At 40.3% G+C, this 11,573-nt stretch overlaps 1 protein-coding gene across 3 annotated transcripts in view; it reads right to left on the bottom strand.

Annotated features, from left to right (window-relative positions):
• The window catches only part of PEPD (peptidase D), a 284,355-nt gene that overhangs the window by 29,080 nt on the left and 243,702 nt on the right, over nucleotides 1-11,573 (bottom strand). For all 3 annotated transcript variants that reach the window (XM_019505586.1, XM_019505588.1, XM_019505587.1), the window contains one exon: nucleotides 7,238-7,422. In XM_019505586.1, coding sequence (XP_019361131.1) covers nucleotides 7,238-7,422 — 185 coding nt within the window. The remainder of the gene's footprint in view (nucleotides 1-7,237; nucleotides 7,423-11,573) is intronic.

The following is an 11,573-nucleotide window of genomic DNA, read 5'->3' as shown; positions in this document are numbered from 1 at the left end:
CCTGAATCTCTTCAGTCTCTGCAAGAGGAGACTGAGGGGGGATCTTGTGGCTGCCTACAACCTTATCAGGGGCCACCAGCAGGGACTCAGGAAAAGTCTGTTCACCAGGGCCCCCCTTGAAGTCACCAGGAACAATGGCCACAAGCTGAGGGAGGATAGGTTTAGGTTAGATATTAGGAAGAACTACTTCACAGTAAGGATGGCCAGAGCCTGGAATAGGCTTCCCAGAGAGGTGGTGCTCTCACCTTCCCTGGAAATCTTCAAGAGGAGACTGGACAAGCACCTGGCTGGGGTCTTATGACCCCTCCCACCCCCAGTGCTCCTTCCTGCCCATGGCGGGGGTCGGACTAGATGATCTGTCTAGGTCCCTTCCCACTCATTGATTCTATGGTTCTATGACTTGAATACCTCAGTGAACAAGTGGGCAGGCTCTTGTCATCTTGACAATTTAATGAGGCAAATGAACACTGAAAGAACTAGCTCTTTCATTAGGAAAGCAAGGGAGATCAATGTTTTTAAAAATTTGGGTAATTTTACAACTTCTTAAATTTTTGGTAACTTCAGAGATGTTTAAGAGACAGTAGTTATTAACCCAACTTATTACTTAAGTCATAAAATGTACTTAGCGTTCTACAGAATCTCACAGTCAATTAATATAACATGAAAATGAATCAACTTGAGCATCAAGAGAGAAGAAACCTTGTTTTAAATAAAAATTTCAATCACATCTACCCCAGGGTATAAAACATTGGGATCACCTAACACATTTCAGTTGCACAGGCACAAATTTTCATTTCCATCTTGCATAGAATTTACCCAGGAAACAAATGAAAACTGTATCCGTGATTAAATTCTATAGCTGAAACTAAACCCAGTGGGCTCTTGACACTGAAGCTAACTCTTCCTCACTAACGGCCAGAATTTCTGAAGTGATCAGTGTGCACTGCTGGGGCCAGATTTTCAAAACTGCTCAACTCCCAGTTCGACTTTTAAAAAAGCAGCTAGATTTTCAGTGATGTTCAGCACCCAGTTGTTCCCATTAGGAATAATGTTTGTGTCATGTATGCTGCTTGGGGCCAGATTTATAAGGAAGCTGTTGGGTGTCAAGCACTTCTGAACATCAGGGCCCTTATTGGAGTCCTAAAATGGGAAACTACTGGGTATCCAGGGAATTAGAAAGTCTGGCCCTGCACGTAGCTGATATGCCCTCTTTGCTGTCTGTCAAACTATAAGCTACTGCTACTCTAATAAAATGAAGTACATATGTAAGTAAAACAACATGACTTTTCTAGAAAGTCTGCATAGTTTTGGCATTATTTGTCAAAGGGGACAAAAGTGTTTGCTGCATGTGAAAGCTGCTTATTGGAAAAGATGAAAATATATTACTGCCAATTTTGGAAAAAAAAAAACCCCCTGGGCTTCTAACCTATAACTAATCTAACAATCTTTGGAAACTGTTTCTTTTGGAACACAGCAAGCTTTATGATGAATGAAAATTAGGAAATTAATCTTATTGTGTTATTCCAAATTTAACTGGTTACACGTGAGGAAAAATAACTAATACTAATGACTCCAAAAGTTATTTTAAAAAAATCCCTTTTTAATGCTCAAAAAAATTGCCTCAGTGAAAAGGAAATAACTTGACTGACTAGTTAGAAAACAGGGTGAGATACAATAGGTGCATAAAAAGTATATAATACATCCACAAATGGTTTTCTGAAATGCCTCATAAAAGTTGTTCAATTGGGAAAATTCCCCATAAAAGCTGTTTAATTGGTTAATGTAAAGTATACCAAAGCATTTCACAGCCCACATATTTAAAATGTGTGGTCCTGTCATAAGAAACTGTCTTCTTCCAATTAGCAAGGACAAGACCCACATTTATTCTGAAGTGTCTAACTTCCTACATCTGTAAATATACAAATGTATAAATTATTTATAAATCATAATCAAGAAAGATACTATAGAAGACAGCTACAACATCTGCACAGTAACAGCAACTGAATCCCCATTACTGTGCTATCACTGTCCTAATAAAACATTGGCTGCCTCTGCATAAAATTCAGAGTTGGATTAAGCTGATTTTACAATCCAAAAAAAAAAGGTTCATTTATATCTCAAACCCTGGTATTTATAAACCTAAACTAACTGTACACTCAAATTTCCATGCACAATTGTGTAGGCAGTTTTCTGACTGCACTAATAGGGGGGGAACTGTCTGCATCCCCAAACAGGAAAGAAGACATTTAAGACCTGATGTGATCTATTGAGCACATCAGAGATATGCATACATTCCCATGCATTATAATACTTAAGTGAGTCCTTTCCCAAAATACACAAAGCAAAAGAAAACAGTGCTGTAGATTAGAGGGTGGCAACATTTTGCTGCCTCAGGCCAGAGCTTGTGGCCCAGCTCCTTGCCACTCGTTGCAAATCTCAGCTCCCTTCCCCGAGAAGACAACAGCAGGGGGGCTGGTGACGAAGGTACTGCAGAGGGGATGGACCACTCAGTGCAGCTCCACATCACAGATCAGGTCGGGCCTCAACACGAGCTGGATCCTGCCCAGGGGCTGTATGCAGGTTGCTAATTCCTGCAAGTTACATGCTGATTTGAAGGAGCCTGCTGAGCTATATAGAAAGGTATGTGATAGAGACCTGTTGTATTATACCTGACTGAAAAAGCAATTCTGGGGTTTCCTCTGTAATCATTTTCTTCTGTAGAAAACAAAAGGTCTGAAAGTTAATTTATAAGGAGATACCCAATACTTCATACTGCTGTTTTCTCCCAATGCTACCTAAAATTCAGTTGGCTCTCAATTTTACATGTAGGCTTTGCTCTGAGTGCAAATCACTCTGTTGAATTCAATGCAGAACTGAATTCAGTGACACTATTAATGTGCTTAAAAGTTAAAAATGAGCATAAGTACTTGCAACATTGGGTCTTGGACTTTGCAGACCATGAACAAAACTCATTTGAGACTGTCCAAGTCACTCCTGTTTTGTTGAGCTCCATGCCAATGTGTGGAGAGAAGGCATGTCAGAAAAAGGACAAAAGGCCACAATTTACTGAGTCGAATTAGCAGCTGATAAAGCCTTGGACTGAGCAGAGGGACCTCTGTAATTTTTGTTTCTTTACACTTAGAAGCTCAAGCCAATACAGTGTCATCACAGTAGTTTTGTTAACGTTTGGTATATCATACTGTTTAAAATACATCATCATCAAAGGTTATATATTTCTTCCCTCTCTGTAAAAGAGAAACCCTAAATAGCAGTGGTATGTAGTCTCACTTATATAACCTGAAACCCTATAATTTGCCCAGAAAGAAGTCAATCGGTTTCCCACTGACATCTCCATATGCATCTCACATAGCTGTGAAATATAGTGCTTTCAAGCCAAGCACAAAAGATAAGACATTGTAGAATTTCAATTAATAAGATCACAGTACACAAATACACTGAATTCTAAAGTATTTGAGGGCTCTGGAATCATAATCCCATCACCCAATATAATCGTTAGTTTGACTGCTATAAAATTACCCCAGAAATTGTGAGATCTGCATCTTTTCTGAGTTTGTGTGATGACAATTTTACAAAAGACAACTATAGTAGAATAAAGATATATTTGTATGACGTATTGCTAGCATGCAATAATGTGCATGCAGTATGGCAGTGGTTCTCTGATTATTTCAGACTCAAGGCACCCCTCCATAACTTTTGTGAACAGAGTGGCATCCAATTTCAAAAACTAATTTATATACTGTAGTGCTTACCTCCTGGCAGAGGGGCCAGGTAGTGGGGTAGGGGATTGTCCAGGCAGGGACAAGCCCAAGCCTGCACTTATCTGCTTACATCTTCACACCTTGCTTATTGCCAGGGATCCAGCTTTTCCATTTGCTACTGAAAAACATGGATTTTCTCCTTTAATGAAGAAAAATGCGGATTTTCTCCTTTAAAGGTATTTTTAAACAGAGAAAACCAGGATCCATGCTTATCACTTCACAGTGTAAAGTGCCCTTCAAAGGAACTGGCAGTTCTCCAGGGTACACCTACACACTGGTTGGGAATCACTGCTATCTGGCATACTGCTACTTTACAGGCTTATAAGGTGCATGCCATCCATATTAACATTTTGCGTTTCATATTTAGGGGTTCACAACACAAGCAAAAGTTGAAAAGTTTGGCAATAATTTCAAAAGTTGGCATGTTGAAATTATTGCCAACCATTTTGTTTATCATGGTTGCCATTCAACATACATGGTCTGGAAACGTATATCTTTACAGCTGCAATTTGGCTTTTAAGAACTTTTGTAAACATCTTATTTTTCAGTAACATCTTTTGGGGGTGGGGAGGCGAAAAAGAAAAGGGCGGAAAGCCCCGGCGTCCTAAAGCATGGGGGCAGGGAGGGTGGGATTTGCGTGGTGGAGTAGGGTGGACCCCCTGCCCCCATGCCTCTGATTGACTGAGGGCCCTGGAAGCCGTGCTCCTCCCCAGAGAGGGATAGTTCCTTGGCTGAGGTAAGGCACAGTTAGTCTCCCACCTTCATTTTCAGTGGGAAGATCTTGGCTATATGCCAACTTTATGGAAATGGGAGACTCCTCCCTAGCTCACTCCTGCAGCCATACAGCTGAAGGCAAGAGAAACTCTGGGGCATCTGAACCCCACAACCCCACACCTTATCTGCACATACATTTTTGGAGCATCCCAGGACTCATGATAAGAACACCTAGTCCAGTCATGAGTGGGGGCTAATTAGATCTTGGATCCTTTGTATCCAGAGTACACCCCCCCCCACTTTGTATCTGGAGCGTGCGCGGGTGCACACACACACAGCTGCGCTGAGCTGTGGGATCACCATGACTTGAAATGCTGTTCACTCTGGTGTGGCACAGCCCAACGAGCTACATAGTAAATCATAAACCTTTGGCACTGAACTAATATCATGCAGTTTGTACCATATTTAAATAGATGCCAAAATGCTGCTCAAAAGTATGTTTATGGAGTACCTGTGCTAAAACATGCAGTAGTTTAAAAAAACACAGCATGCATCAGTTCTGGATGAACTAGGCATAAAGATATTATGCATATTGTTCCAGCCATGTTTAATTTTAAGGTTATTATTTACCAATTTGCTCCTCACTTCCATGTGCTCAAGAAGAGCAGTGTCTGTCAGAAAGAAGAAAAGAAAGGGGCTGCCAGGGGAGAAAGCTAGGGGGAAGCTACCTGACCTCTAGATTTTTCTTCCGGGCTGTAGCTGTGGGAGGGGAACAAATTCAAGGTAAACCTCCAATAATTAGATTCTATACCTGGAAAATTATAACCAATTTATAAATTTTCCATATATAGAATCTAATTCCCATGTATGGAATCCATATATAGAATCTTATAGAAATTTTCCATATATAGAATCTTATTGGAGGGTCATTTTGTAATCTGGGTTGTCTTCTATTCAAGTAAATATGGTAGCCAGGTTTCACACTGATTAACTGGTTACTTCAGTATCTCACCTTAATTTTCATTTAATACCTTTTTGTATTTTATTATCTTTATTTCTATTCATTTGTTTTAGCCCTGCCTTAAGCCATCTGCGAGAGAGGCTTATTGCACATGTTCCACAGTACCACTGAGCTTCCAGCAGCTCCTGCTAGAGCTCTGCATGTGATCTCTGAGCTCACTGGTGCAGGGTCCCTGCTTTCAAGCAGCTCTGGAGCCTGTTGCTTTTCACTCTTTCAATTTCCCCATCCCACAATTCTACAGCAGGGAAAGCAGGAGATGGGACGAACAACAGCAGTGCAGAGACTTAGGAGCAAAGACTGCACGTCGCTGCTGGCTCTTCTCCCTCTCCTTTCCCCTGCTGCTGAGCTGGGGAGAGGCAGGGGAAGGAAAGAGTGGGTAAGAGAGGAGGAGGTGGTAAGGAGGCCGGAGGGAAAAAACAAAACGAAGCAGGGACTCTAGGCAGAGCCTGTGTCAACCAGCAGAGACCTCTCAGAGCTTGCAGCACATGCAGTGCTCCTAGCAGGAGTTGCAGTAACATGTGGAGCTGAGAGAGCTCACTGCACATGTGGCACAAAGCCAAGGGGGAGTGAGACCATGCTGCCGCACCATTCCTGGATCCACCCCTGCTGTTGTGTTAGCACCCCTTTATTCCTTTCCCTTTCAGTGACAGCAATGCCTCCAGCTGCCCAGCCTAACTCTGTCTGCTGCTTGTAGCTATGTGTCTCCATTTCCACCTCTAAGGCAATTTTTTTTCTTTCCTCCTCTCTATTTTCTTACTCCAGCAATCTTCTCTTTCTTCCCACCAGCATGTTGCCTGGACCTAGCCACATTACAGCTGTCACCCTAACCATGCTGTGCTCCTTTGTCCCTCCTTCCAGCTTGTTTTCTTTTTCGAGAGTACAGGTTTCCCTTGCTTTACGCGGGTTCTGTATGTGCGAATTCACTCGTACGCAATGACCCTTTTTATACCAAAAATCTGTTACATGCGAGGTAAATTCACTCTTATGTGATTGGACTGGTGGAAGCCCGCAGTCAGCTGCTTTGTGTGGTGCACTGTGGGAGTGACACGCACCAAAATAGAGTCTCCTGTGTGGATCTGTGCTCCTCACTCATTGTCTGCGACACGTGTTTCTGTAGTTGCCATCCCCATTACGGTAACATTCACCACCACCCTGTGCTTGTGTGTACTGTCTGCTGTTTTACAAAATTATCTTGCAAAAGTGGTAGAAATGGGTCTGGGGCTCACTACTGTTGAAGTATCCCTAGCTGTTACATTGTAAGGTGGGTTCCCTTTATGCGAATTTGAGTTATGCGCCATTTTCCAGGAACGCATGTACAGCATAAAGTGAGGAAACCTGTATAAGTTTTGAGACAGGAAATTACCTGGTGTGTTTGTACACACACAGGCCAACCTATTGCAGATGCTACTCCTACATAAATAAACGGAGAAAATGAACCATCTAAAAACAAGAGCACACTACTTTATTCAACTCATCCAAACATTATGAACAGTAAGAATCCCTGCCAGCTCACATCAGCATGCATTTCATATGAGCAATTTGTTTATTAATTAACATAATCATTTCACTTCAGACACTGCATGGAAACCCACAACAGAAAATAAATAAAATGCAGATCGGTTCATACACAGAAAAGATTCAAATGACTGTGACACTGTAAGAAATGCCTATTTCATTTTGAAGGGTAAAACTGCAAAGCAATCAGGAACGTACTAGCACTAACCTCTGGGTAGCCTCCAACATCATGCACATCAATTCCAAGTAGATGTCCAAGCCCGTGTGGCATAAATACTGCACCCAAATGAACCGTCACCATGTCATCTACATTGCCTTGCAGAATGCCAATTTTAGTCAGTTCCTCCAGATGGACTCTGTCAGCCAGACGGTGCATATCAGGCCAGGCGACCCCTTAGAGAGCAGAAACAAGCTGCTGAGTTAACTGTTGTTAACAGAGTTAAATGTTTTTTAAGAAAACATTCAGAAAAGAATAAAATATATATATACACCTACTGCCCTTTGCTCACTGAATAAACAAAACTGTGGACAGAGCATTCAAGTACAAAAATACTTCAAGTTGAAATGAACTTTATGTGGACATGAAAAAATGGCAGCCCATGAACAAGAAAATGAGTGCAATATTCTGGAACCAAGACTTGAATAAAATAACCTTGTCTGTTGAAGTGTATGCATTTATGTACGAATGTTAATACGCCTGTGAGTTTTCAGAAGGACCATCTCTGGGTAACACACACCTACTCAACTTGCAATGCTGAATATAAAATATTAATAGGCCTATCATTGCCTAATGGTGAACATGCCCAGTTAAGACATTCAAAACAGCTGCCACTTTTTCTATGTTCGTACAAGATTTACGGCTTGTCTCTTTTTAGCAGAAATATTTTCCAAAAATTAACAGTTCCCTTGTTCTTTTCCCCTGCAAATGGGCTGTGTAAATCTGAAGTCCTCCAGTACTAAAACAGTATTACAAAATACTGCTGGTAACTATAAATAGACTGCCAGGACACATTACATTTCTATTATTTTTGTATACTGTACTGTTTGACAAACTACCGGGGGTGGGGGCTCTCCTTTTGTTGGTAACAGAGTACTGGCTTAATTAACTCACCAAGGGTTTGAGTCATAATCAGGAAAGCAGCTGCAGAACTAAGACAACTAGGGCTAAGGTGCAGTAAAGAATATTTTCCTTGTTCAAATCTGGCACAATTATATACAAATCAGCAATGTTTAAGTCCAAAAAAGCCCATCAACTTTTGTTTGCTTTACCTCTGTGGAACACAGCTCTGGGGTCTTGCTCACATCGATGTCATGTTATAATTACAGTAGCACTATTTGCTAAATGTATTGGAATTTCCAAGTGTGAAATGCATCAGTCCCACAGCAGGGCTCCAATAAAGCTCAGGCTCATTGCACATCTCTAGAATAAAGGTCACAAGCAGAATACAGAGCAGCGGTGTACATGTCTGCAGCCATTGGATCGGTTCACTATTACAAACTGCTCAGACATGAATCAATACATCTCAAAATTTCCAATGACTTGAACTGCTCAACTGATTCAGTGACGCAACTTAGGTGATATACCAGCTTTTGTGATGAGTGCCTTGTTTTTAGACCTTTGTATGTAGGTAAAAATGCACCTTCAAACATGGCTGTATGTTTGAATCTCTCTGTTCACAACATGTTTCTGATTTTCTCTCTTTTAAAATGAATATTTTTTCCAATAAGAATAAATACAATTAAATGCAAGAATAAATACAATTAAAACTGCTTCTCTTTCTAGTGCTAACTTTAAATGACCAGTGTTTTAATCTTTCTTCAGGTGTTGTGTTCTTTGGGTGTGTTACACTGCAACGCTCAATTCTTTATGTTGCTCTGGGGTTATATTTCATGGCTACTTTATAACAGATTCCATGTCTATTCCATGCTAAACTGCACCACTATTACCCTCAGATTAGTGCACGGGGTCTGTTTTTCTCTTTACATTGAAGCTATAGGAGTTCAGGCTTCCTATGTGTAACTCCCAATTTGGCTTCCATGCCAACCACTCAACTGAAACTACTCTTACCAAAGGTAAGACTAATGACTTCTCAGCTAAAATCCTAGGACAAACACATTTCATTCTTCTGTCCTCCTCAACTCTATCTGCTGTCTGCAATGATCCACTGTGTTCGTTTTTTGAAATCTTTTGGCCCCTTGGCTCCCATGTCTCTGTCCTCTCTTGGCTCTCCTCCTATGCCTTTTATTGCTCATTCAGTTTGCCCTTCAGTGGTCCCTACTCATCCACCCTACATAGGGCTCTGTGCTTGGTCCCTTTCCCTTCTTCTGCTTTAACTGTGGATAATTTCATACACACATTCAGCTGCCATCTCCATACAGACAATGTATTGATCTATCTTCTTCTATTCCAGATCCATTTCCCTCTGCCCACACTAAAATGTCAGGCCTGTTTTCCTCTGACATCTAGTCATTGGCTAAAGCTCAACAAGGCTAAAACAGACTACTTAAATCTTTCTGTTCCCATCTCTCTTATTGTTCATTATGGATAAAAATGTCTCATTTAATCAAGTTCATAGCTTAGGAGTTGTATTTGACTTAGACCTAGACTTTCAAGAAGGCTTGAATCTGGGTCCAAGTCCTCCAGATTTCTTGCAGTCCTGCAGTGCATCCTTGCCCTCCATCCATAATGCTGAAACTGTAATCCAGTCTCTTGTTATCTCATGCATCTTACTTCAGTGTTTCTAAGGCCTTGACAACTGAAATCTTGACTCATTCATATTGATTCATAAAGCTGTTTGACTGCTTTGACCTTATCAGTCTCTCTTTGCACCTCTCCTCTAGCTCCCCCTTCTCTATCACGTCAAATGTGCTATACTTACCCTCACTTTCAAGGTCCCACACAGCCTGGTCCCTGCCTGATGGGTATAAGTTGACTAAATTTTGCATTTATAAAATATTTGCTGTTAGGAAGCCATGATCTTGTGAAAACAAGGCAAGTAGAAATCTCTCTCATATAAGTGTACTAAATATCATGTAAACCTAAGTCCTAATCTCAGTTTCTTTCCTCAGCAGATACAACCTCTTAAATCAAGCTATGACTGTGTCTTGGTGACGTGGCTAAACAACTACAAGGATCAAACTAACATCATTTCAAAGTGATACAGAAAGTTCTAGTGCTAATACGAAACGTGAAATAAAGTTTAATACAGTGAACCACCTTTATCTAAGGCAAATTAAAAAGTGTTTTTCTGATTATCTTAGCTCCAAGTTGCATCTGAGCCTCATGAGATCCATTCTGTACCCCCTTTTTTTTGGTGAGAATGAATTTCATTGTTCATTTCCCCCCTAGGAATTCTTGGTATTTTATTTTCATCCTTATTTCTCACAAGTATATACTCTTAATTTCTATTCCTGTAACTAGAGATGGAAGACAACAAAACCTCCAATCCTGAATGCTCCTTAAAGAAAAGATAAAGTTGGATGGACACTGCAGCAGCTTTGAGAGAGGCCAAAGCAATCACAGTATTCAGAACTGAGAGTGAAAAAACAAAAAAAGAACATGGATCATTCCTGTCTGCCCCAACCAATTTTGTGTTAGTTTTGTCACATGAGAGAAACATTACAGATTCAGTTCTCTGAATCATATTCCTATAGCTATAAACAGTACTTGCAAGGCACCGGATATAGAAAAATCAAAGTACTGCCAAAGGCACAGTTTTAAATGCTACATGTATAATTTTGCCAGCAGATAAGTAGTAAAATACAAATGTTCAAAAAACATGAAGACAAGTGGGTTTGCTTGTTCACATAGGCTCTATTTGCCGTTTTGGTGCTTGTCCTTTCTATGTTGTTTGATGCTGTTGCCTGAAAAGTCATAATACATAAAATCTATGTTTCATGTAGTAAAATATTTTAAATTATTTTAATAAAGTGGTTATTTTACCTGTTAAATATCTATTTTCTTGAGAGACAGGAAAGTTTTAAGACCTTGCACAGCATAACCTATGCATGAATTACTGGTGTAGTAAGGTCAAATACTAGTATTTTTGAGCCAACGGGAGACAGTTGACTAAGTAGAATGAACTTGCTGCTCTTGGATTAAAAAATGCTGAAGTCACCGTCTTGCTAGATATGAACAGATTGTCATGCTGGAGATAAGCTTTGCTAATATAGTGCAAACAGATTTTTTTTTTTTAAACAGGAATTTGATAAAGGATAGTGGATCTAGTTTTAAGTTTTTCTTAGCATTAATTTTGTTGAAAGAAACACCTGAGCATGCAGTCTACTCAAGGAAGGCAAAAGTACAAATTCAAGCCTGAGAGAACAGAAATGCATGTATAAGTTTGTACCTCTAGATTATGATAAACACTGAAAACATGCATTCCACAAAGGCATGTGGATGCAGATACAACTGTTCAGTCAAAATAGGATTACATTTGTTTCTTTATAATATCATCATCCGTACAAATCTGGGCTTCTGAGTGACTAGCTAACATATGGGGCCTTACAATAAATAGTTTTTGTTAACGAGCAGATACACCTGA

This window comes from Gavialis gangeticus, unplaced genomic scaffold (assembly GCF_001723915.1).
Source record: "Gavialis gangeticus isolate Ggan-Ray unplaced genomic scaffold, GavGan_comp1, whole genome shotgun sequence".
NCBI classification, from domain to species: Eukaryota; Metazoa; Chordata; order Crocodylia; family Gavialidae; genus Gavialis; species Gavialis gangeticus.
The sequence above is the reverse complement of the archived record's forward strand: the minus strand, read 5'-3'. Positions and strand labels throughout refer to the sequence as shown.